Source organism: Sceloporus undulatus, chromosome 3, assembly GCF_019175285.1.
Source record: "Sceloporus undulatus isolate JIND9_A2432 ecotype Alabama chromosome 3, SceUnd_v1.1, whole genome shotgun sequence".
NCBI classification, from domain to species: Eukaryota; Metazoa; Chordata; class Lepidosauria; order Squamata; family Phrynosomatidae; genus Sceloporus; species Sceloporus undulatus.
This window is the reverse complement of record NC_056524.1, coordinates 72,348,995-72,375,906: the sequence shown is the minus strand read 5'-3', so window position 1 is coordinate 72,375,906 and position 26,912 is coordinate 72,348,995. Positions and strand designations below refer to the sequence as shown.

Sequence of the window (26,912 nt, the reverse complement as noted above, 5' to 3'; positions counted from 1 at the left end):
GCCACCCAAGTAATTACAAGTAGTTGCAAAATCAATGAATATTCTATTTTTTTTAAAAAAAATCATGTGCCCATAGGTCACACCATAAGCACAAAGGCAGTGTGTGTGGGTGGGGAGAGAATAGAGAGAGGATCTACCAAAAACTAAGGAGGGATGATAAACACACCTTTGCCATTAGTCCCTCCCCTCTAAAATGATGTGATTCAGATTCGTCGTTCCCACTTGTTGAACATGCTTCGGAATCATTTTTTTCAAAAGAACTAGTGTCAGGAAAGACCAGGGTTTTTTTGTGTTTTCCTCACTTCATCGTGATTGAAACTGATCACAGTAAGATCGGAACCAGTTTCAAATGGGAATGATGGTCATATAACTGGATCAGCAATTTTCTTTAAATCATAGTGGGAACGCAGCCTAAATTTCCCCTCTGAGAGTGGCTTTTCTTTTTAAAAAGTTAGTGGGTGTAGGGATGGCATTATATTCAACATGTGATGTATCATTTGCAATTTGGGGGGATGCTTAATTTGAAATTAAGAGGGAATCTGAAAATACTGTTTTAAAGCATTAAACTGAGTAGAAGGGAAGAACATATCGCTCATTTAGTAAAAAGTCTATCTGACCTGCTGTGCTTGTGTCTTCTTTTCAGAGTGATTTTGGGAATGGTAACCCTGGGCAACATGCTTTCTTCAGTGCTTGCTGGCAAAGTACGCCCATCGGACCAAGTCCATAAAGTCATCTACAAGCAGTTCAAAAAGGTAGCTGAATCTTCTAGTGTCTCTTCCTTCCCCACTCACACTCTTATTTAAGAAAGTCTGCAAAATCTGCAATACAGTACTACACTGTCTGGTGCCAATTCAAGAAACAACGCACACTGTCAATTTAGGGCAAATTGCCATGTGTAGGCAGTATGTTGATTTCCCCACAAATCCCAGTTAACTTATGGGAATGATTTGCTAACAAAGGGTTGTTTTGTAACTTTTAGATCAGCATCAGTAACAGCCGTGCATTTTATTTTTAACATTAGATTAACACATTGTAAACACTTGCCTAATCCTTTTGTGGCCAAAACCCAATTGCTGGGCCCATTGAATCAGTGGGGCTTATGTATATATAAATGAATGATTTATTGAATTAGTCTACAGACCATTTCAAATGGGTTTATGTAATTTCTGACTGATCATTCATTAATTGATTCAATAAGTCTACTCTCTTGGGACTAGCAATTGGATTAAGAGAATATGCTACTATATGCTTTTGGGACATAGCGAATCACTTGTTTTTCTCCTCTAGCTATCAAATGAATCATCGTGCAAAATGTATTATCTGGTGCGTAATTCAGCAAAATAGCATCTCTTTTCTATAATTTGTGATTATCAAAAGTCGGAAATTACTTCAAGGCATACAGCAACAACAATTGACCTGATTGGTACTGCCAAGAATAGGACAGAAAGTTGGTTTATGTGTGATGTAGGCAGGTTTACCAAGTCTTCTGTTCTCCTCTATGGAGGGCGGGGGTGGGGGGAATGAGGACACTAGGATATGTTTCTTTTTGTGGCTAAAGCAGTGGGTCTTCTTACCTGGGCCACCTCAACTTGGACACATAAATTAGTGGATCTAGGTTGCCTGTGAAGGAATATAAGGGCAGAGATAAGATACTACATTTGTAGAATAGTGGAGTTGCTGTGTTATTGTTCTGTGCCTTCAAGCTAACGCTTATTTCTAGCAATCCTATCATGGGGTTTTCTTGATAAAATTTGTTCAAAGCAGGTTTGCTATTGCCTTCCTCTAAGGCTGACAGTGTGTGACTTGTGCAAGGTCACGCAGGAGGTTTACATGGCTGAGAAGGGATTTGAGTCCTGATCTCCCAGAGTTCCAGTTCAGTACTGAAACTACTACATCATGTTGTCTCTGGAACTGCTATAAAAGCATCCAGTCTTGACATATCTTTCAGTCCAGAACTTGACTTACCCTGTCCCAAATTATTGTATGAGAGTAGAATTCAGAGACATAGCCATGGGCCTGTACAGACAGACCAAAATAAAGCTGTTTTGAGCCACTTTGGAGGTATGCTGTTTAAATGACACATGCATCTTAAGAGGCCCAAAGCTGCGCCAAAGCTGCACTCCAGTCCTTAGGACTGGAGCGTGCCTTTGGTGTGGCTTCTGGCCTCTTAGGACGCATGCTCCATTTAAACAGCACACTTCCAAAGTGGCCCGAAGCAGCTTTATTTTGGCCTGTCTGTTTGGGCCTCGTGATAGTCTGGAATATCAGTATACAAAGGGATCTTTAGTGCTTCGAGATCCAATTGTATGAGAGCTGACATTCAAGCCAACTATGTATTCTACTGGTTTCAACTAAACCTTGTGATGTCACCTAACCATGAACTACCCTGTTCATCCCAAGAGCAGTTTTACCCTTACAAAAAAAAATAAAAATAAAATCCCCAACGTCTTTTTAAAGAAATTAACAACCTGGTGCATAGGTGAGCTGTCTACATTTGAGATGGATTGATTGGCTTAAAAGCATAAAAGAACAAGGGTTTACCTTTTTTGTTTTTTCTTCTAAAGAAAATTTCCACCCATTAACAACAAAACTATTCTGGGGGTTTTGTATGTGGGTTGGGTTTTTTGCTGACGTCACAGAGCTAGTAAGCCATAGAGCCAATGATGAGGAATGGTGAATTTGCTGTTAGACAGTATCTTTGAAGGCCATGTATTCTTCCTCTCTTCTATGAGAACCAGATTTCTATTCAGCTGACTTCACTCATAATAGTGTGCTTCTGTCTCATCCATTCGCAAGGGACATTGGTGGATAGCAATGGTAGGTGTAGGAAGCAGTTTTCCCTGATACAGGTTGAGTTTCCCTTCTCTGAAATGCTTGGTAACAGAAGTATTTTGAATTTTGTGTTTGTTTGTTTTTTGATTTTGGAATATTTGCAAGTATTTAATGACCTTGGAGATAGGATCCAGGTCTAAACATGAAATTTATTTATGCTTCATATACACTTTATACACATAGCCTAATGGTAATTTAATACACAATATTTTAAATAATTGTATTCATGAAACAACGTTTGGGTTTACTGAACAATCAGAAAGCAAAGGTGTGATATCTCAGCCACCTGTGTGGATGATTTTAGAGTATTTTGGATTTCGGAATTCTGGATAAAGGAGACTTGACCTGTATGCCCCTTCTCTCCTATTTTCAGCCACAAATCAACTGAAAATCACTTCTTTCAGGTTCCTCAGCCATTTTTCTGGGGCCGGGCTGGGTTTAAACACAATTAATCTTGCCTAGAGCCCTCCAGGAGCAGGAGATGAATATTTTGGGGGGAAAGAATACCTTGATAAAAAAATTAACGTCTTTGGTGGACTAGGGAGAGTTGAGGGTAAGGCTGAGGTGGCCACATTATTTCTGTCCCTGATATGCAACAAGGTTGTATCCATTCTACATACAGAGTGGAAGAACAGAATAGAAATGCAGTGTTGCTTCCTTGGTGTACAAATTTACATGTGTACACACCCACCAGTAAAAGCAATATTGTTTGTAGACACTGGCATAAATCAGAGCGGGGAGGGGGAGTCAAACCAGTACTCCAGACTTACTGCTAAATTTGGTGGAAGAACAGTACAGTTCTGTGTGGTACGTAACTGCCCTGTAGTGCCATTACTCTCCCAAGTGTTTGATGTTTTATTATCTTGCATCCTAAAAAATTAAATTCAGAATAGGGAGCCTTGCTTTTTCCCCCTTACAATTGGCATTAGGCTTTCAGAATTATTCTCACTCTTCTAAATTATCCACAAGCTGCTGCTTCCAACCCAGACTGTCCACTCTTTGAAGCAAAGCCTCTATTATTTGAATGAGCCTTTGAATTTTCAGTTGATGGGTATCAAATGGAGAGAACACTTGAATTTCATCATGGCTTTTTAATAACCATGTTTTGGAATCTTCCCCTCCCGTTTCTTTTCCAGTTTTCATTGAAACAACAATTTAATAGGAAAAGTCCCTACAAATTAGCAAAATGTGATGTTCACTATTATAACTCAAGTATTATTTTTTTAAAAACAATTATCCAAGTACCAGGTGTGGTGAAAACTGGGATGTTTATCTGTGCAAACATTTAAAAAATGGGCTGTCTTTCTCTTTCCAGATTCGGCTGCAGGACAACTTGGGAAAGTTGTCTCATATTTTGGAAATAGACCACTTTGCTCTAGTGGTACATGAACAGATTCAGTGTAAGTAGAAGGGTTCTCTGGAACATTTTGTATCTCTTCAATTGGCATGTTTCGAGCCTGCCATTTTTGCATATCTATGTGAATTGATTTTCTATCAAACACTGTCAAAGCACTTTGTAATCAAAGAATAATATGATCAGTGCCACATTTGATTACTACTGATTCCCCCAGTTGAGTGGCTCATGTCCTTTCTTATTAATGAAATGGACTTAAAGCAGGGAGGTAGCAGGTTGAGGGTATTGTCCTTTCAAATAAGAATTCTGCTCTCCCAAGAAATTTCCCCCTTAGACCCTACATTTCTAGTATTGTAGTAATTTAAAACTTCAGCTGCGTGTTCAGAAATACAGTTTATGTACCCAAAGAAAAGGGACAGGCAGAGTTACCAAGGGAATGTGAACACAGAAAAAATAAGCGATCTGAAACTGAACGATTTTCAGTGTCTTATCTTCTGCAGTGGTAGACATTTGGGCACTGTCAAAATTTTAATTGAGGGGGCAGAATTCTTATATGATGGCAATGCCCCTACTCTCACACCCCATCTATAGTTATACCTCATAAAATGCAACTAATATATCAGTAGCAGTGTGGTCTACCCACTTTCACTAGCATCAATGTCTCTACTTACTTGTTATTTCCTGCAGTCAATTGGCTTTTGTTGGCTATTCCAAGTGCACTGAAAATGCCTCCATGAACAAAAGAACTCCAGGAGTTCTAATTCCTAAATAAGCTTGCCTTGTAGGAAAGCACATTACTCTCTGTCTCTCAAACAAGAAGTCTGAGAGTTTCAACAGGGAAATACAGCTCCATGTAGTGTCCTAGATTGTAGAACTATCAGGGAAACCCTCTGGGAAAAGTTAAATTAACCACTTCTTTCACTTAACTAATCCCCATAACTACTTTCAGCAGCACTGACTTAGAGCCTGTTGATTTCTAATTTTGGATGAGAATGCTTTGTTTATCATTTTTAAAATAAAAGCACTGTCATTGTTAGTGACACAAAATAGTTTTTGACTGACTTGTGGGTCAGAACCTCCTCTGTTTTGTTCATGGTTTTATTTGTTAACTTCCTTGAAGTATTAGGGCAGAAAGCTGACCTTACCCTTTTAAGATAAATGAATAAATATACCTATGTAACATTCCACCTTCTTTCCAAACTTTGGTGCCTTCATGTGCATATAAGAATGATAATTATTTATTTAACCTTCTCATATATGCCTTCTTGGAGATGGATCCTAAGGTTCCCTTCCTTTGGTGGAAGGAACTTTCTCCTAGTAGAATGATTTCTTCCATCAGTTGAAGGGCACGTTTTGATGCAGTCCTTGGTTTTTAAACTTCTCGGCTTGAAGGCAGATATTTAAAAGCAGGAGTGTATAGCCTAAGGCTATTTTTTGTGACCAAGTCAGCAACACACACCCAGAAAGGTTTTGTTTCTAATGGCCCAGGGGATGTGGCTGGCAATTTTGCCACATTTAGAGGAATTAGGCTGTTTTAGGTCCAGGAGATAGGTTCTTCCAGGAAAAAAGGGCTCTCTTGGGCCTAAAACATCTCAGTAGTCCAAAACATGGTTAGTTTGCCTCCCATGCCCTCAGAGGTTATGGAGAAGTTTTTGGAAGTAAGAATAAAATTAATAAAAATCAATGGCCAAAGGTAGGTAGCCTTCTAAGATCTGGGGAGATACTGAAAGTCCCCAGGCTCTCCAAAGTTGCCCACCCCAATTTAAAACAGTGAATAAGAATCAAATATTCAGTATTTTGAACTGAGAGCTAGCCATTGGAAGAATGCCACAATGTCCTAGGCTCCAAAACATTTGCCTGATGTGATTTTCTTGTATTTGTGGCACATTGCTCACCCTTTGCCAAAAATGTTTTGTCCATTAACCTTCTTTAACATGATTTTATCTTTCAATCCAATGTTTAGCTTCTGTGGTGATGTAGTGTTTTGGGGCAAATTATCCTTCAGTTGCCCAGACCAACTGTTGTTACTGCAGTTTGTGTAGATTTGTACAGATTGAGGTTAGGAGAAGGAATTCACTGAGGTGGTCCTTAGCATCTGGCAATGATTGTATACTCTATTCCCTGATTATTCATTTAATTCTATCCTTCCTTTCTCTCAGTATAGGGATTCAAGGTGGCTAACAACAAATTAAAAGTACTACAATTAAAAACATTACATATTTAAAATATTAAAATGTATTAAAAAACTATATACAGACCTTGATAACTGATTTGCACAACATTTAAAAGCCCAACCCTTGTCAGTTTGAAAAAGCCTGACTACACAAAAACGTTTTTACCTGCAGTCGAAAGGAGAGCAGATATGAGGCCATTCTGGCCTTTCTACGGAGGGAGCTCCAAAGTCTGGAAGTAGCCACCAGTCTTCTCCCTTGTTTCCACCAAACAAGCCTGTGGTTGGCCAGAGAGAAGGGTCTCTCTGGATGATCTTAGTGCTCTAATGGACTCATAAAGGGAGATACAGTTCTTTTTTTTTTTTTAATTTTTATTAGAAAACAAAATATAAACCGACTTACAAAACACATGTTACATATAAACACAAACTGCAAAACAACCAAACAAACACAATATGTGTACATATTATCTGAGATTCTATAGATTAATACATTCTCAACACTTCCAGGAGATCAAATGGTACGCTTCTTTTCTAATTTAAAATAAGGTACTCCCATTAGGTTGTGGTTAAATATGTAGCCTCTGCAATATATATTTAAAGGGAAAAGAGAAAGAAAAAGAAACAAAATAAATATACATACTATTTTTCCCTTCATTTAAACACATTTTTTCTCTTTTATTTAAAAAAAAAGGGAAGAGGAAAAAGTATATTTTTGATCTATCTATTTTGATATATTATATTATATATTCCCTATAATATCCTGATTCCTAATTATAATGCTTTCGTTCCATCATACATATTTAAACACTCCCATTCCTCTTTAACAATTTCAACCTTATTGTTTCTCAAGCTTGCGGTGAGTATATCTAAGCTTTTAGCCTCTAGGGAGATACGGTTCTTCAAACTTGGATCCAAACCATATATCACTTGTCATAGTAGCTCCACACAAAGTGCAAACTGCATTAACCGGTCTCATTTCTAAAGCAGAACAAGGAAGGCAAAGCATCAGTTCTCCTTGCATTAGCCTTGAAAACATTAAGTTCTGTTTCAAAACTTAGAAAGTTGCTTTTTTGGACTATTACCCAAAATCTGGAATTTGGGTGGTTATAGAAAAAAAAAAAGGAATAGTTCAGAGGTCTGACATCAGTGCACAGCTAGGGTGTGCCTGCTGGGCATTCAGTTCAGTAGTTGTAATGAAAAATGTGCCACAAGCTTATGCATTTGTGTAGGTATCTCTAGACCGGGAGTATTTCTCCAGATGTCAATAAATGGTTACTCTCTTATAAGATATATTCTGTAGGTAGTAACTGCCTACTTTAAAGCGGTGTTGTGAAAATGAAATATATTAGAACTGGGATTTTTTTAAAAAATTATCTGTTGTACATTCTTCTCTTCTTTAGATCACAGCGATGGTAATTCCAGTAAAAGGCAAATGGTGTTTGGTGTTGTCACGGCAATTGACTTGCTTAATTTTGTGACTGCCCGCGAACAGCAGAAAAAGGCAACCTAACTTCAAGAATATCTTTGGAGACAGTTGCTATAGTGGCTTTTCATTGTATTTTTAAAATATCTCTTTCCCTCCCTTCCTTTTTTGTTACAACAGCTCCAAAAACTAGTTTAGGTTTAAACATATAAACCAAGTCATTACAGTTCTAACCTCTAGATTGTAATAGATACCTCAACATATAAGACACTTACATTTGTGATAGTGCTCAGCATTGCTAATATTGAGAGGATGCCATCTTCACACAACAAAGCAGGAGGAGAAATGCTTGTATAATGACTTGTGTAACCAGGCCATCAAGGAAAGTAATAGTGACTTTGTGGGGATTTTCCTAAGCCACAGTGTTCCTGCTTTCATAGGTGCATTCTTTTTGGAAATTCAGCATTCTATGTTTTATATTTCATTGGTGTTAACAGGCATGGAAAAAAGATGGTCTTGGATACCTAATGCTTCATTTACCAACTTTACAGTGACTTTTCCTCCTGTCTGCCTTCTATATGACAGACATATGAAAACACATCTGTGTCCTAACATGACTTGTGTGGGATGACCTCCTTCATGCTTGTCTAGGATTATAAAGTTACTGTACATGAACAGGAATGGGGTGGATGCCAAACATATTCTGTCTTCTGGGAGAAACCAGCAGTAGAGTCCTTCATTCAAAGGTAGTGGGACAAGTGTCTTAGACTTTAAAGTACTATAAAACACTGAATGTCAATATTTGTATATTTTGCTATTCTGCAAAGACCAAATCAAATTTCCTGAATTGTAATGCTAATTTTAAATTAAAAGTTTTCATTATGATTTTTAGTTCAGGTGTATGTGTGTATATCTGTATACTTAAACAGTAACTCTGTACACAGTGTCAACTTTCTCTATATTTTGAACATGGCTGAATAGCTAATGTTACTTTTTTTTTAAAAGTTTGGTAATAAAACCCTTTAGACTTAATGGGAGATAGTGGAAAGGCAAAGGCATTTGACTTTTTATTTTCTCAAGTTAATTTGTCAATCTGAATTATGTTTTTCCTTTTGTGGCATCATATAACTTGTACTGGAAGTTTTTAAGAATCATGTTACTGATATTGTTAATTTTTCCAGGGATAGCTCTACTTGTGGTCTATGTCAGAAGACCCTTCTTGCCATAAACCATTGCACACTTATGTGTATAGAAGCTCACTAATATAGAGCTCAGATTTTGAAAGGTATAAAAACTACTAGATACGATCTTTTATGTTCTGTCAGGTTGGTCCCCCTTTATAGCAGAAAAATTTAGCCCTGAGATCTTGTTCTGAGCATTAGCATTTGGGGCTCTTTAGTATTGTGAAAAGGATATGCTAAAGTTCTGTTCTTGTGTCATCATTGTTCCATATGCTGTATAAAAAGCTAAATAAATTCTGATTATTTCTGACATAGTGGAGAGGGTTGGCTATTTTTTTGCTTTATATTGCTTATTTTGGAAGCATTTTTCAATGAATATGCATGAGCCCTCAAGATGAAGCCTTGTTGAGAGATGGGTAGGAAGAAAAGCGAGGGTTCAGTATTATTTCTTCTAATTGCCAGGTAATTAGCCCCGATCATGGCATCAATTGCATCTGCCTAAGAAGTTTTCAGTCAAGCTGGGATCTTTGGCACTAAAAAGTTGGAAGTCTGAAAGCTCATAGACATTCAGGAAACAATATCCATAAATTGAAATCCAAAAAGGGAACCCGATTTTTCTGTTTTCTGTTTTTCTTTTTTTTCTTTTTTTCTTTTAATGTCATTGCTTGGTACTCATCTTCTGTGGTTTTTATGCTGCTTCTATAGGCTGGGATATTGTTTCTTCTCTCTCCTTGGCAGATGTGTGTTGGTGTGCCTGATTATGAGGCTGTTTGTAAGAATGCAGCTGAAGTTGGCTGGGTATTAAACATACATCCTTGGTATGGGCCTGAACGGACAGGCCAAAATAAAGCTGCTTCGGATCACTTCAGAGGTATGCTGTTTAAATGACACTTTTATCTTAAGAGGCCAGAAGCTGCGCCAAAGCTGCACTCCAGTCCTTGGGACTGGAGCATGGCTTTGGTGCAGCTTCTGGCCTCTTAGGTTGCATACATCATTTAAACAGCATACCTCCAAAGTGACCCAAAACTGCTTTATTTTGGCCTGTCTGTTCCGGCCCTATAACATTGGTTTTCTTTGGCCCTCCAGATAGTTTCAGCCCCAGAAAACCTAGCCAGCATGGATTCTGCGATTCTGAGAGCTGGAAGTACAAAACTTCTGGAGGTTAAAGACTGAGAATTACCAATTTATACTAGATAATTTCCTATTATGTCCCTCTTACTTCTGTTCTTCTATAGCATTGCCACACACTTCCTCACAGTTTCTGTAAGCTTCACTTCTCCCCTGCTGTATAATACAGCTCTTGACTGTCTTCAAGAGTGAGTAGTTTATTGTGAAACTGCCATGTAGCTAGCAACCATTTTTCTAGAGAATTTAAGCCAGTGAGCGAGCCATGTTTCAATCTCCGTAAAACACAGCTCACTCACTGGACTAAATTCTCTTTTAGTCGTGACTAGAGTAGACCCAGGTCTGCCTAAATACCCCATAAACATCAGATCTTGCCTGATCTTGGAAGCTAAGCAGGGTCAGGCCTGGGTAGTACTTAGATGGGAGAATGGTAACAAATACCAGATGCTAAAGGCTATGCTTCAGAGGAAGGGACTGACAAAACTACCTCTAAGCATCCCTTACCTAAGAAAACCCTATGAAGTTTATGAAGCCGCCATAAGTCAACAGCAGTACACGCATACACAGTAGATCAACTGAATCCATATATCTAAGTATTGACTCATCATTCAATAAATTAAGTGGGCATAACCAACAGGATGCCATCTATTGTGTTTTGAGGGAAAGGAGACCCAGAGGAAAGGAGAATAAGCCAGATGCTGATTTTTGTTGTTGGTGTAAGAAATACATAGAGAGGGAGAGCTGACAAAGTAAAAAATGGTTTGCTCTCTTTCATTGTAACACATGCAGATGGAACAATATAGCTAAGCTGAGCACAGCATGTTCCGTGCTGTACTTGCTCAGTAGATAAAGAGAGGACTTCAGTCCACAGCATGACTTTAATATTAAGTCATAAATGTTGTGTGCCTTCAAGTTGTTATTCACTTACAGCAAACCTATTATGGGACTTTTTAGCAAGGTTTGTTCCAAGTAGATTTGTTCTAAGTAGCCATTGCCATCCCCTGAGGCTGAGAGCATGTGGCTTGCCTGACCTTAGGTGGATATCCATGGCTGAGTGGGGATTCGAACCCTGGTCTCCAGAGTCATAGTCCAGCAGTCAAACCACTACACCATATTGGCTCTCATATAATACTCCTTAGGAAATAATTCTGCATTTTTACCAAGTTGGTTGAGGAGACTTTAAAAAGGAGGATATAGCTTTATTCCTAAAATCATTCGATTTTTTTTCGACATGAAATTGAAATTAATGAAGAAAAGTTAAATTTTTTGAAACTGAATGCCACAATTATTAACTTGTCAAACAATTATAACAAATCTAATTTCAGAATTAGCTATAGCAGTTCTGTGGCCAGGTTTTGTGAAGAGAAATCAAAATGTTGGCACCAAAACCAAAGGTTACTTTTGTCAATGCCAGGAAGACTGTCCATGGAACGCATCCTCTTGTGGGTGAATAAAAGAAGCAGAAGATGACAATGTAAACTGTTATTGCAGAGAATTATCTGAGTCAGTGTCATCCCCATAAATTCTGCAGCAACCCTAAGGCATACTGAAAGGTATGGAAGGAACCATAACCTCAAAGTAACTACAAAATGCTACCTAATAGCCTAAAAGTGCTTCTCTTAAGTGGCCACAGAAATGCCACAACTCTTGAGCAATCATAACACAAATCCTAGCCTTCACCACAGTAGTAGTGTCTCCCATGCTATTGTGATGAGAATCTGCCCTGCTTTTTAGTTTGATCTTCAGAGGAACTTCCAGAGTGTTGATCCTTATCCCTGAAACAAGTTCAGCACCTTGGATCATTCTTTTTTGACTTAAAACTCAGAAGGTATTCACCACCACAATGATGTGGAAAATAGAAGCCGCTGCTGACACACAACTTTTAAGTACTGGAATCTTCCCCACACAGATATATATGGGCCTGAGTCCACAGGAGAAGAGGGACTTCTGCAAAAATGCATACACAGAGCTAGATCCTGGTGCATGGGGCTTGTCTACATCTGGCTCTATAAGCCAGATTCCCCTGGGCTGGCTGCATTGTGTTTACATGGTGCAGCCCCCAAATCTTGAATTGGGTCAATTTACACAATGCCTAGACCTGCTTCAGGTTTCCACCCTTTGTCTTGCATTTTTAAATCTTATATTTTCCTCTGGGTTTTCCAGGAAATTTTTTCCCCTCTCCACACACACTTATTTTATTTTGGAAAATGAGTACAGGATTTGCCCTCCTCCAGTTTTTTGGGACTTCTGTTCTCCAGGAATTATTAAATATAGTTGACAGTGGTTCTGAGATCTCTTCTGGAGGTTCTTTTACTATCCTTGAATGTAGTTCATCTGGCCCTGGAAACTTGAATTTATTTAGAGTAGCCAGTTGTTTTTGTACTACCTATTTACCTATACTGTGCTGCATTTCCCCTATTGCATCATCTGCTCCATTTTTCCCGGGTTGACTGTTTTCTCTTCAGGAGAAGACCAAGGCAAAGTGAGTAGTTCTGTCCCATTAGCATTTTGCCATCTGCTCCATGCAGTGGCCCTACCATTTCCTTGTTGTTCATTTTGCTATGTACATAAACAAAAAAGCCCTTTTTATGGTTTTTAACCTCTCTAGCAAACCTGAGCTCATTCTGCATTACAGTGCTTATTGCTTTTTCTCTACATGTGCTGGCTGTTTGTTTGAATTTCTTTTTGGTGATTTCTGCCTTTTTCTATTTCTTTTTCATGTTCGTTTTAAATCCGAGCTCATTTGAAAGTTTTTTAGACATCCATCCTGACTTCTTTAGATACCTCTCAATTCCCCCATCATTGGAACTATTTGAAATTGTACCTTCAATATCTCACTTTTAAGAAACTCTTATCCATCATGAACACGGTTCTGTATTCCTGACCATGGGATTCCACCCAGTATTTCTCTACGTTTACTGAAACCAGCTTTCTTAGCATCTAGAATGTGTATCTGACTATGCTTGACTTTCCCTTTCTGCTTTGACCATGCACATATATGTATGAAGCACAGTATTGCCCATGGTAACAGCCCAACGTAGACAGCCTTTACTGTAAAAGTAAGAGACACAAGAGCAGCTGCTGTCCCCTTGTCAGTGGAGTGATGAATTTGTTCCAGGGTTTAGTGTAGGAAACATTCAAAGTGCAGAATCCTGTTGCCAAAATAAGCTGGATAATTCATTTGAAGTATCCAAAACCTAGAATGGATTAATCACCCAATGATAGGGGAACCAACAGCACCTACTGAGCACAAATATCTCAGTCAAGACATGAGTCCACAAGGCTAAGGTAAAATGTGCTCTGATCTCTCTGCACCCCATCAAAGCATCCAGGGGTGGTGGGGACCCTCACTATCTGATATGGCTGAACTGTAGATTTGGGGACCAAAAGTATCTTCTAATGTACATCCATACTGTAAGATTATAGGAGTGTGATACCATTTCAACTGATTGGCTCCTTTCCATGGATCTGTAGTTTGGTGAGGGGTTTAAATTTCTGTAGTGCACTCTCCTGAACTGCAGCATTAGAACCCTCTAATGTTGCAATCAGAGTACTATTACCCTCACCAAACTACTGTTACCAGGATTACATAGGATGGATCCATGGCAGTTAAACTGATTTCAAGCTGTTATAATTCTGCAGTCTGGATACACCCTTAGTTTTGATTTCTGAGGGTTTGGGGATGTTGGAAGACAAGCCAACATGCCAGGAATGGAAATTCCACATTTTGTCTCAGTTGGAGGCAATTTTCTTCCACAACAAAATTGGTAGAGGTTTAAGACAACCCCATGAAGGGATGCTTTTGCCTATGAAAATGATGAATGCTTTTAAACAGCTTTATGATAGTCTTTCCAATAAAGAAACTGTTCTTTGTAAATAATAATAATAATAATAATAATAATAATAATAATAATAATAATAGGATTTATTTATATGCCGCCCAATCACTGGGAATCCTCTGCAGGTATTTCAACAAGGTTGAATGAGGGTAGAAATGTTACTTGAAAATACAGTATAGTAATATCAGCAACCAAGATCCAAGAGCTATGCTGGTGAAGTGATGCTAGTGGTTTGGGAGGCAACAGCTTCTTCTCCTCTCCCAGGTGTTCAAGGGCAGCTAGCAGATCCTGGCAGAGCTCCATCCCTCCCGCCCACAGTTTAGCTGAAGGGGTGCATCCAGGAACCATCTGGCTACCCTTTTGATGCCAGGGAAGGAGGAAATGTTGTCAACCAGACAAGGGAAGGGCCTGTTTCTTTGGTCCCAGGTATTCAAGAGTTGTTCTTGTGCATCTAGGGGTAAAATATTATACAAGGAAATTATAAGTCAGAAACTACTTGAAGGCACACAACAGCAACAACACACACACACACAGGATACCTCCTTCCACAACATCTTTAAATGTACCAGTGCTAGCAGAAGTGGTAGTTATACTAATACAATGGAAAAGATTACATTGTCCTCATTAATCTTGGGTTGCATCTACACTGCAGAATTAATGCATTTTGGCACCGCTTTAACTGTCATGGCTCAATGCTATGGAATTCTGGGATCTGAAGTTTTGTGAGCTATTTAGTCTTCTCTGTCAGAGACCTCTGGTGCCACAACAAACTACAAATCCCAGGGCTCCACAGGATACAGCCATGATAGTTAAAGTGGTGTCAAACTGCATGGCAGCAGACTTGGTAACGCTGGAGTATATCACACGGGGCTTTTTCGTAATGTGAATGTTTTATCATACCTGGTTGCCCTTCCGTTGCCCTTCCGAATCGAGGGGGAATCGAATCCAAGGCAAAACACGTGATGCGGATTCACACAAAGCGGAGTGAGTGCAAATTGTATTATCACACCAGTACATACCATGCGGATTCAATGATTCAAATTGGGACCCTTATGCATGCTCAGTGGGGGTCTGGACGATGTCCTCCTTCCCTGCCCCCTCCTTAGCTGTCATCCTTCATCAGACTGAAGGAGCAGTCAGGGGATGATAGGATAGGTCGCAGGGGGTCACTGGGGCCAGGATTCAGATGCAGGAGAAGGCAGGGGATGATGAGATAGGTCGCAGGGTGGCAGAGAGGAGATGCCATGAAGGAGGAGGAGGGCAATGGAGGAGCAGGACGCAGGGGGGCAAGGGGGGGCGACATCAGAGTGCTCTTCCACACCAGACCAATTAGAAGTAAAATTGAAGTGAGCTTGAAATCGAATTCTGTGAATTCACTTTTTTTCCGATTTTACCAAAATGAGGTGTCACTTTGGAATCACTGCAGGAGCGCCCATAGAAAGGAATATCATCTGATAACACATTCACGTTATGACGTGAATTCGCATTGTGGACCTGCAGTCACCCCGGATGTGAGCTCCAAAAAGCCCTGTGTGATATACTCCACTGTTCAGGGATGTAGCCAGAATTTTGGGAAGGGAGGGGGTCCAGACTAAGTGCCACCATTATAATGGGGCTTGGGTGAGCAGCGCAGCAGCATACACCATTCATTTTATCTAATGGAAGGGGGGGTCCGGACCCCAAGAACCCCCCCCTTGGCTATGTCCCTGCACTGTTACTTCTGTGCAAAGGAATCTTGCAGCATCTCTGAGAATAACTAAAAGACAGATGCATCTGAGGAAGTAGCCTCAAGTCTATTAAATCCCATGCTCCCAGTTTCTTTCTTTCAGTTAGTCTCAAATGTGATGCAAGATCCCTTTAATAAAAATAAATAAAAATAAAAATTTTATTTATATACCGCCCTTCTTAGAATCAGGGCGGTGCACAACAGATATACAACAATACAACAATGCAACTATACAAAATTGGTTAAAACAATTCAATAAAAATAATAAAATTCATGCCGGCAAAACAGTGCTGATCAAAGGCAGGGGGAGGAAGGTATTCTGGGGCAGAGGTCAGGGGTAAGCCTGCTCGAATAAGTAGGTTTTTAGCCCCTTCTTAAATTGGGCTAGGGAGGTGGCTGAGCGGAGCTCGAAGGGCAGCGAGTTCCAGAGGTTGGGGGCCGAGATGGAGAAGGCCCTCCTAGAAGTGGAAATATATTTCCCCTCTGGAACTCTTAACAATTGCTGCCCTGATGATCTGAGTGTGCAGGACGGATTGTACGGGGAGAGGCGGTCCTCCAGATACCCTGGGCCCAAGCTATTTAGGGCTTTATAGGTAATAACCAACACCTTGTATTGCACCCGGAAGCGAATAGGCAGCCAATGTAGGTCTTTAAGGACCGGTGTTATATGACTGGCCCTGGCAGTACCAGTGACCAGTCGGGCTGCCATATTCTGCACAAGTTGCAGCTTCCGGGTATGGTACAAGGGTTGCCCCATGTAGAGCGCATTGCAGAAATCCAAACGAGAGGTTACCAGGGCATGTACAACAGTTTCAAGGTCCCCCCGGTCAAGGTAGGGTCGCAGCTGGCGTATCAGCCGAAGCTGATAACATGTGCTCCTGACCGTCGTGTCCACCTGAGATGTAAGGTGGAGCGACGAGTCCAGAAGCACCCCCAGACTGCGTACAGAGTCCTTCACGGAAAGCGTGATTCCGTTCAGGACAGGTGGAACCACCGCCAACCCTGGACCGGGAGAACCTATCACGAGTACTTCCGTCTTTTCTGGATTCAGGCTGAGTCTGTTATCCCTCATCCATCCCATTACCGACTCCAGACAGGCCACGAGAGGAGAGATGCCAACCGCAGTCACTGCATCAGTCGGAGACATAGAGAAGACTATTTGGGTGTCATCAGCGTACTGATAACCCCGCGCCCCATGTCTCCGGATGATCTCTCCCAGCGGTTTCATGTAAATGTTGAAAAGCATGGGAGACAGAATGGCTCCTTGAGGGACCCCAGATGTAAGGGCCCTCTTATCGGAGCACACGTCTCCCAGCTGCACCATCTGGAACCTCCCGGAGAGGTAGGAACGGAACCACTGGAGCGCAGTGCCCCCGATTCCCACCTCCGCCAGGCGCTCCAGAAGGATACCATGGTCTATGGTATTGAAAGCCACTGAGATGTCCAAGAGCACCAACAGGGACACGCTACCCCTGTCCATGCCCAGACGGAGATCATCGACCAAGGCGACCATAGCGGTCTCAACCCCGTAACCCGCCCGAAAGCCGGTTTGAAATGGGTCTAGATAATCCGTTTCATCCAAGATCGATCGAAGCTGGATTGCAACCGCCCGCTCAATCACCTTCCCCAAGAATGGCAATAGCGAAATTGGCCGATAATTATTATGCAACAGGGGGTCGAGGGAGGGCTTTTTTAATAAAGGTTTTACTATGGCCAATTTCAAATTAGTTGGAAATTGCCCGTCCCTCAGAGATGTATTAATAATCCGATGTAACAATGAGGTCACAACCGGCCCCCCTTGTGCCGCCAGCCATGAGGGACAGGGATCAAGAGAGCAAGTTGTCTTCCTAACACTTCCACTTTACATTCTGATTTTCCAGACTAACATGGTTTTGCCTTTGCATGCTTACCTATAATGTGTTATTTCCAAGCTCTAGCCCAAGGTCAGCCAGCGATCAGCTTGCAAACCAGCATTCTGTCCTGTGCTGTGCCTGCCAATTGATCCTAATGCATTTGCTAGTATATTATTTATTTCTGATTTGTGTGTGTGTGTGTGTGTGTGTGTGTGTACTCCCTATTGGAGAGCAGCAGTGCATATTGTAATATTTATTTACATAAGTCATAGAATAATGCACTGGCAAAAGATTACAGTGTTCTCTCTGGGCTGAAAAAATACTGGACCACATCCCTGACCCATTATTATTTTTGTGATATGGTCTTGGGCCAGTCATTCTCTGAACCTAACATATGCCACAGGGTTACTATGAGTCTAATGTGTTTGGGGAAGGGAACAGGCAGAATCACGCCCATATATATCATCCCAAATCCAGATGGCTTTTCTATACAAAATGGAGGAAGGTGTCATCTTGTCTGTTCAAAACTAGTTGTGAATGCTTCTCATGCACTTCATGTAAATGTTCTACCACATTGTAGAGGGATTAAACAACACAACAGAGGCATGTCTACAATAGCCTCATAAAAAAGATATCCTGTTTCTTCTCTTATAGAGGGACATGCCATTTGATGCTTTCTAACTCAGGTTGTTCCCAAAACAGCTGCATCATGGCAGACAGAAACAGGCAAACCTTTTCCCTAATCCAGCAACATACAAGGGACAATTCACCTTTAGGATTTCTGCCTGATATTTACAGTAGTCTTTAAAGGCACAGGAGCCTGGCCAGAAAATGATATGGTAGTCATCATATTTCTCAATAAGAGATGACAATTGTGCAGTCCTGAAGATATTGTACAGTACAGCATTCCTCTCCGTCAGCAATGGTAGCCAGAGCTTCTTTGGAGTTCCAGTCCAACCACATCTGGAGTACCTAACAATTCCTGCCCCTGTTCTGAATGCATGAAGCTCCCCAAGCTGTGAATCCACCCAATAGTCCAGGGAACAACAATGACAATACAAATGTTGATTGCAGTGCATACACATCACATGATTTTCGTTCCACCACCTAAGCCACTGAGACTGGGAACTTTCATTTTATAATGTGGACTTGATATACAGCAAAAAGATAAGGGTTATATAACCTTATAAAACTATTTGTACTGTTACACATACAGAGACCTTGATGGTAACATGAATTGCTTCTGTGGGTGTGTCAGAACCAAGACTTTACACCCTGGCAAATCTCCTTACCTTTGCTTGAAGACTCATCCAGATACAGTACAATGAAATCCAATAATATTCAAATCTTAGACAGAAGGACTTACAAAATTTATAAAGTTTGATAAGTTACTTTCAAAAAATGAACTGACTGAACCACTTGGCCATCCCCACTGGCCAAATTTAATAGGTATTGCTATCCCCATATGAAGAAGATCATGCTGCTCCTGCTTTCCAATTGGCTTTATTAAAGTAGAGGAGTTGTCAAAAGAAGAGATGGCAACCCTAATTCACCACCACCAAAAATAGGGCTGAATGCATAGGGAGTCCAAGGATTTTAAAAGCTAAGCACCAAAGTTTTCTGTCTTGATGATCAAATCTGCCAGAGTCACTTTCTCCTTCACAGATATCCTCCCCTGTGTTTATCTCTGTTTTCCTCATAATGACATAGGCTGAATCCACACTGCAGAAATAAGGCAGTTTGATAAAAAAAAAATTAAAATCTTGCAAAATGCACATATTGTTGAAGCATAGTCTTAGAGGAAGTATGGAGAAAGGGGATAAGATTCCTTCACTCTTAGCTGTGGTGTTTGTTGTTGTTGTTGTGTACTTTCAAGTCATTTCTGACTTATGATGACCCTAAGGCAAACCTAAAATGGGGTTTTCTTGGCAAGTTTTTTCAGAAAAGGTTTGCCATTGCCACCCTCTGAGGCCGAGAGCATGTGGCTTGCCCAAGAAAGTCACTGAGTGGGTTTACATGGCTGAGTCTGGATTCAAACCCTGGCCTCCAGACGCATAGCTGTAGTGTAAAAGAAAGAATTTCAGCAGGTGTAGCCTGTCATACAAAGTGCTGAAATGCCCTCTTCAACATTAAAGCTGCAGGAACCCTGTCCTTTTCTCTCCACATCTGACCTCCGAATGTAGCATGCACCCATGTCTCTAATTTTCCTCAATTACAGGCACTGAAATAATAAAAGCGAGATCCTTAATTCTTCTTTCTCCAGTCAGTATCCAAACACCTTTTCCTCTCCCCAGCTCTAACTGCCGTAATGGTTAGAAACCCCTAGAAAACAGTTTCCATTGGAAAGGAGCATTTGTAGATCTATCTATGCAGATTGTTCTTCTTTCCTGGTGTTGCAAAAAGTGAATTATAAAGAAAGTATTCTCCTGCCCTCATCCTTTGCATGTGTGAAAGAGAGAGAGGAAATTGCAGTCAATCTCTAAGATGTTATGCAAAGTAATCATTCAGTCTTTAAAATAATTTTAAATCATTAGCAACAAATGAAGCAAATGAATTCCTATCCTATCATCACTGCCATCTGAAGGGTGACAGTGATTCAAATTTGAATAAACAGCCTGTCTGGAGCAAGAGGAGCCAATCACTGCCCTTTGTTCAGTGTTCAAAGGTAGCTTATTGGCTTCCTGGATCACATATGGAGATATAAGTGAGCAAGGAGATGCATTAGAGGCAGTTTCAGCAAGCAGCCTAGCAGACATGTAAGTATTTTTCACTGAACGTTCATTACGTCTGTTCATCTTTCACTGATTTGATACCTTTGTGTGTGTGTGTGTTGTTTTTTTTAAAATATTAGCTGTGGATGCTTTGGATTTTATTGCTGGTCTTTTTGCTTTGTCTATTTTGTTTATTCAAATAGGTAGATGAGATTTCAACACAAGGATTCTAAACTAATATTGAGGCTTCAAGGTCTTTATGTACAGAATAGAAGGCAATGTTTTCATTTATGCTTGGGAGGGGTTCTTTGTGAAGAAAGGAAGTATATTTCCATTTGAAAGAAAATAATTCCTTTTACCTCTAAAATAATGTAAACAGTAACAGTTCATAGTAACTTCTGTGGATTTTTCTTTCGGCCATCCTACTATTAGTAGCTTGTTCCAAATCATTTGCCTCTGCCTCCTGTGAAGATCACAAACTCCTCAAATTCAGCCCTGGAACTCAAACTTCCGGGCTCAGAATTCTTGAATTCTTTTTGTGCATCAATGTTTTGTTCTAGTGGTTTAGAGGTGTTTAGAATCCAGAAGACATTCATTTACTTGAAATTAGTGCTACCGCGGAGGGAAAAGATGCATACTGTAACAAATCTGCTAACGGAACATAGCATCAAGACAAACACTGCATTATAGTAAATGGTTATCCTATTGCAGTGGTTCCCAACCTGTGGGTCGGGACTCCTTTGGGGTCACCTAAGACCATTGAAAAACACCTATTTAATTACAGTTATGAAGTAGCAACAAAAATAATTTCATGGGTTTGGGTCACCACAACATGAGGAACTGTATTAAAGGGTCGCGGCATTAGGAAGGTTGGGAACCCCCGTCCTATTGTATCGTTACACAAAGATACCTAGTTCTTGAAGCAGACATAGTAACTTCATATATCCATATTTAGCCACTCTAAATATCAAACAGCATAATCTAAAAAATGAATATGTTGTGAAACTTTATTTTAAAGTGCTTTTCCTAGGGCAAGTATAGAAAGTATTATACATACTGTCCAAAATGTTTGCTCCCTTTTTGGACACAAGTATATACAAAACGTTGAAGTCTTGAGTATCCCTCTCCTTTAACTATTGGAAACTTTGTAAACATACAAAGTGTTAAATGTTTCCAGACAAGATAACTCCAGGAAATAATCTGGGAGGCTAAAGTTTATCTTAACATGATGGCAAAACCAAAGAAATCGTGTGTAGTGTCCATGATGCCTGGCTGTAAATTCTACCCTTTGACTCTGTTTTTAATATGCTGCCTTGCCTCATCAGAAGATGAAGTTTCTCACAGAGTAAACATGAACCCATATTTTAAAAAGAGATTTTACATTTACTAGTCCAAAATTGTGGCAGCAATGACCTCTTAGTAGCTTGTTCCAAATTATTGCCCCTACCTCCTGTGAAGGCCACAAACTCCTCAAATTCAGCTCTGATACTCAAGTTCTGGACTAAGAAATTTTTAATTCTTTTTGTGCATGGGTGTTTTGCTTTAGTGGTGGATGTCAAGGGTCTTTTGGGGGTGGAAGAAAAGTTTCTCCTCAAGCTAGAAGTCTGCCTATCTCCGCTGATCTTATTATGAAACTGCTACAGTACAACAAAGCTTCTAGGGAAGATGGAACTCAAAAAGTAATTAAATAGCATGGTTGGTCCCACTTTTACAGTGTAAACTCAGTGTCAACTTAGACATATCAACTCAGATGTCTAAGTACACTGAGTTCTGTATCCCTATTTTAATTACTGTATATACTCATGTGTAAATCTAGACATTTTAATTAAAAAATTGTCCCCAAAAAACCTGCATCAACTTATCCACGGGTCAACATAAGTACTGTACCTTAAAACTTATCACAAAAAAGAAAAGAAAAGAAAAGAAATCATCCCCTTCTCTGAGTAGAGTGGCAGAAGCTAAGAGCTTAGTCCATCTCAGGAACACCTAAAAGAAACACTGACCCCATTTACTCTCTCTGTCATGGAGCTGCTTCTAACTTTTTTGAATGCTTGAATGGAAAATGGCAGTGGTAGGCCTCAAAGGAGCACCAAGAGGGTTGAGGAGGAGGGGTTGGTATCTTGCTATCTAACTCCTGCCAGTTTCAAGTTCTATCTTTTCCCCCCAGCTATCATTTCTCTTCTTTTGAGTTTCATCCTATTAGACTCTTCTCTCCTCTACAACTCCCTGTTGCAGTTATCTATCGCCCTCCTGGTTCTGCCACCCAGTTCCTCTCAGACTTCGAATCATGGCTGACATTCTTTCTTTCAGATTCAGTCCCCACTTTGATCCTAGGTGACTTTAATATCCACGTTGATGATTCCAATAACCCGACAACATCTCGCTTTAACTCTCTCCTGGCTTCTTTTGGCCTCCAACCACATTCCAACTCTTCAACTCATTCTCTCGGTCACTGTCTTGACCTGGTTCTTGCTGCAAACTGTGCCATTTCTGACTACCTGGCACTTGACTTTCCACTTTCTGACCATCATTTAATCTCCATTGCTCTTACCTATACTCCTCCTCCTCGTCACACTATTCAACGCCATTTTCATGATCTTCAATCTGTTGACTCTAACCTTCTTGGTCAGATCATGGATTCATCTCTCTCTTCCCTAAATCTTGGGGACTCTGCTGACTCAGCAATGTCTCTATTTAACTCCACTCTTTCCTCGACTCTTGGCCGCTTTGCCCCTGTCTCTGTATGCACTTCTTCCTCTAAGACTAGGCCTCAGCCTGTAAATAAGGAGACCTTGGTCTGGGGAATTTATCATTAGCTCAAACAGAGGAGCGGTCTCTATCCTATGTATACGAAGGTAGCCAAGGAAATAGGTCAACAGAGACAAGTTTTATAAAAACTGAATACTGTTTATTATTCATTCACACATAAGACAATCATACACTCACACAATCATCCAAGAACTCAGGAATATAGTAAGTTAGCGCTGGATAGATAACATGAGGCCTTCTAATGGTTATATTCACCTGTATTAGCGGTGCTCCAGGTCCAGATTGATGAAGACTCAGCAACACGGAGGGGAAGGAAGGAGGGGGAGTGGATTGGAACTACAGTGGTGCCTCGGGTTACGAAATTAATTCGTTCCGCCATTCCTTTCGTAACCCGAAAATTTCGTAACCCGAAACACTTTTCCGTTAGCACTGGAAAGCCTATAGCTGCACTTTGCAGCATTTGAATTTCGCGCCGAAATGAATTTCGTAACCCGAAACAGTTTTTGCCAATCCAACTTTTTCATATCCCGGAAATTTCGTAACCCGATCATTTCGTATCCCGAGGCACCACTGTATATCAGAACTCAGACTGACATGAAGCCTGTCTGAATTCTAACATGGAACATAGACAAAAGATTTGAGGGACCTTAAATAGGCAAAATCTTGCCTCAGGCGAAGAGTTGTTTCCACATTTCAAAGCAAAGCCAAATCTACATATTAAAGATTGCTTGATCTATAGAAGTCTTCAAGGTGAGAATGGTTCTGGCCTGGCAAGGCATCCTGGCCATAAATCTGCCTCAAAGGTGTAAATGACTCTTTTCTGTTGGCAACTCCTATCTGGGCCTCTTTGATCTATGTTTCAATAGCCTACGTGACCTGTCCATCTTGCAGTGATGGAGAACACTACGTCAGGTATCCCATCAGGCTCTCTGCATAGGGTCATCAGAAGAAAAGTCATACACATTTAGGATTTTAAGGCACCAATGCTGGTAACAAGCCCTGGCTTACTCCCATCATTAAGTTTTTCCGGTCCTGCTCTAGAGCGGCCGAACGTCTTTGGAGAAAGTCCAAACAGTGGGCTGACTTTATCCATTTCAAGTTTGTTCAGCTGCACGCATTATCACATCCACCCACTGCTCTGACCACATCTCTCCTGTGTTGGCATCCCTTCACTGGCTCCCACTCTCTTTTCGCATTCAGTATAAGCTCCTGCTGTCAACGTTTAAAGCCCTCCATGGGCTGGCCCCTCCCTACTTATCAGACCTTATTTCCCCTCACCTTCCCACTAGGGCCCTCCATTCTGGTAGTCAAGGTCTGCTGTCCCAGCCCAGGATTTCCTCTGCCCCATCTCGGATTCGCCCCTTTTCACTTGCTGCCCCTCACTCCTGGAACCTTCTTCCCCCCGCGAGCAAGAGCCATCACTTCCTTAACCAGCTTCAAAACGGAGCTGAAGACCATCCTGTTCAGAGAAGCATTCCCAGGCATTGCATAATTGTCACTTGCTATTTGATGTTCTTTTGTTGTCTGTTTTATTGAATCATTTCCTGTATTGCTATGTATTTTATATGTATTATCTTACTAGACAGGCCCCTTCCCCACTACCACTCCCTTCTCCTTCTGTGTCATGTCTTTTTAGATTGTAAGCCTGAGGGCAGGGAACCATCCAATTAAAAAGATTGTATGTACAGCGCTGTGTAAATTTACAGCGCTTTATAAATAAAGGTTAATAATAATAACAAGAGAGTCAAAAGAGTAGGAGCTTCTTTTAGCTTCTCCCAGGATGGACTAAGCTACCACCTTTCCCCACTTTACTCAGAGAAAAGGATTCCTATGATGTTATTCCAGCGATCAGGCTTTGAAGGATTTGAATAAGAAATTTGTGTATGTTTGGGCTGGTACATACCGCCAAGAAGCGGCGTCCAGGCAATTCTTAGGGACTGCTCATCAACTGGACGGGCCCTAACCCTAGGATGTCACAGCAGCAGCATAATGGCAACCTCCTGCCTATATGGGAGCACCATCAGGACGTACTCAATGCACAGCACAACTGTGATTTACCATAATTCCTTCCTCATCTATCCAACCTTGTGTCCAGTTCTGGGCACCACAATTCAAAAAGGACATTGATAAACTACAGCGTGCCCAAAGGAGGGAGACTAAAATGGTGAAAGGTCTCAAAACCATGCCCTATGAGAAAAGACTCAGGGAGCTGGGTTTGTTTAGCCTGGAGAAGAGAAGGTAAAGAGGTGATATGATAGCCCTGTTTAAATATTTGAAGGGATGTCATATTGAGGAGGGAGCCAGGTTGTTTTCTGCTGCTCCAGGGACTAGGACCTGGAGCAATGGATGCAAGCTCCAGTAAAAGAGATTCCACCTCAACATTAGGAGGAGCTTCCTGATGGTAAGAGCTGTTTGACAGTGGAACATACTTCCTTGAAGGGTGGTGAAATCTCCTTCCTTGGAGGTCTTTAAGCAGAGGCTGGATGGCCATCTCTCAGGGATGCTTTGATTGTGATTTCCTGCATGACAGGGGGTTGGACTCGATGTGGTCTCTTTCAACTCTATGATTCTATGGCGGGTTACAGACGGACAGGGGAGGACGTCTTGGAGGTGTATTCAGCTGAATGCGGAGCCTCCAGACGGCCCGCCCCGGGGGCGTGCTTCAGGTGTTGGAGCTTCCACACGGGGGGCAATGAAGACGCCTCACCTGGGTCCATTTCGGACCCGGAGTTTCCAAACCGCCGCCTCGGAGGACGCTGCAAAAAGAGAGGCAGCTTCCTCACGGGCGGCCCAAACCGCGGCTTTTTTTTTCCTTTTGCCGCATGAGAAGTGCGCAGCTTCGCAGCTGCAGCGCTAAGCAGCGGCGGCAGAAAGCCTGTCTGCGCATTTAAAGCGCCCAAGCCCCTTTAAACTTTTCCCCTGTGACTTTAAAGCTAGGCAGGAGTGGTGTGAGGTAGCAATGTCCAAACTCTGTCCTTCCAGGCGTTTGGACTTCATCTCCCAGAATCCTAGACCACAGGGCAAGGTGGCTGGGGATTCTGGGAGATGAAGTCCAAACGCCTGGGAGGACAGAGTTTGGAGATTGCTGGTTTGGGGACCAGTGAGCCAGGCATGGTGGGAGGAGAGAACAGGAAAGGTAGACTAGAGTAGATAGGGCTGGGAGGGAACACATGCCCTGGGAGGTGAAATGATGTCTTTATGGGACATCATGGGACCTAGTGCCTTGTCAGTGCTCCCTGCCCCTTGATCCCAGGCCCAGGCCCCCTCTAGTTGCCCTTTGCATTTGGGGGCAAGTTTAGAGGTCATCAAAAGGTCTTGGGCACATTCAAGCTCCGGGGTCTCCTCCTCCTCCACCAGCACAGGCTGGGCTCTGGCTGGCTGGCCCGCCAGGACCCTGACACGCTCCCCACTGGTGGCTAGTCTGTTGGGCCTGATGCTTCCATCACTTTTAATGAAAGCATACAGCTCCTTGTAAAAGGGCGGGGGGGGCGCCCTTCGTAGTACTTTTTTCTTTTTTTCCTTTGCCGGCTGGCGGATGCGCAGCTGCGCAGCGCTAAAGCAGCGGCGGCAGAAAGCCTATGTGCGCATTTAAAGTGCCCAAGCCCCTTTAAACTTTTCCCCCCGCTCTGCCCAAAAACAATGGTGGTCTCCTGCCAGCTGGTGATCAGCTGGTGTTGGCATCCTTGTCCACTTGCACGTTGCCAATGTCACCAGCATCATGGATGCCTCCTCTCCTTTGGTCCCCGCGCTCCTGATGAATCTGCAATGCGCAGCCACAGCTGTCTCCGCTGCCACCGCTGTCCCCCTGCCATCTCCCCTCACCTCCTTTGTACATATGTCAATATTTACAGTTTTAGCGTTTTTTATTGTTAGGTGAAAATGGCACAGGAATGTGTGTAGGGGTGCACTTTAAAGTCCAAACTTTC

At 41.5% G+C, this 26,912-nt stretch overlaps 1 protein-coding gene across 3 annotated transcripts in view; it reads left to right on the top strand.

The window, feature by feature from the left end:
* Positions 1–9,273, top strand: part of LOC121925395 (cystathionine beta-synthase-like protein) — a 59,078-nt gene extending 49,805 nt beyond the window's left edge. For 2 of the 3 annotated variants that reach the window (XM_042457495.1, XM_042457496.1), the window contains 3 exons: positions 644–752; positions 4,148–4,232; positions 8,280–9,273. In XM_042457495.1, the coding sequence (XP_042313429.1) occupies positions 644–752; positions 4,148–4,232; positions 8,280–8,413 (328 nt within the window). In that variant the 3' untranslated portion in view covers positions 8,414–9,273. Of the gene's footprint in view, positions 1–643; positions 753–4,147; positions 4,233–7,759 lie in introns of all 3 variants that reach the window. The other variant, XM_042457497.1, reaches the window with a different exon arrangement.
* Positions 9,274–26,912: the final 17,639 nt, after the last annotated feature.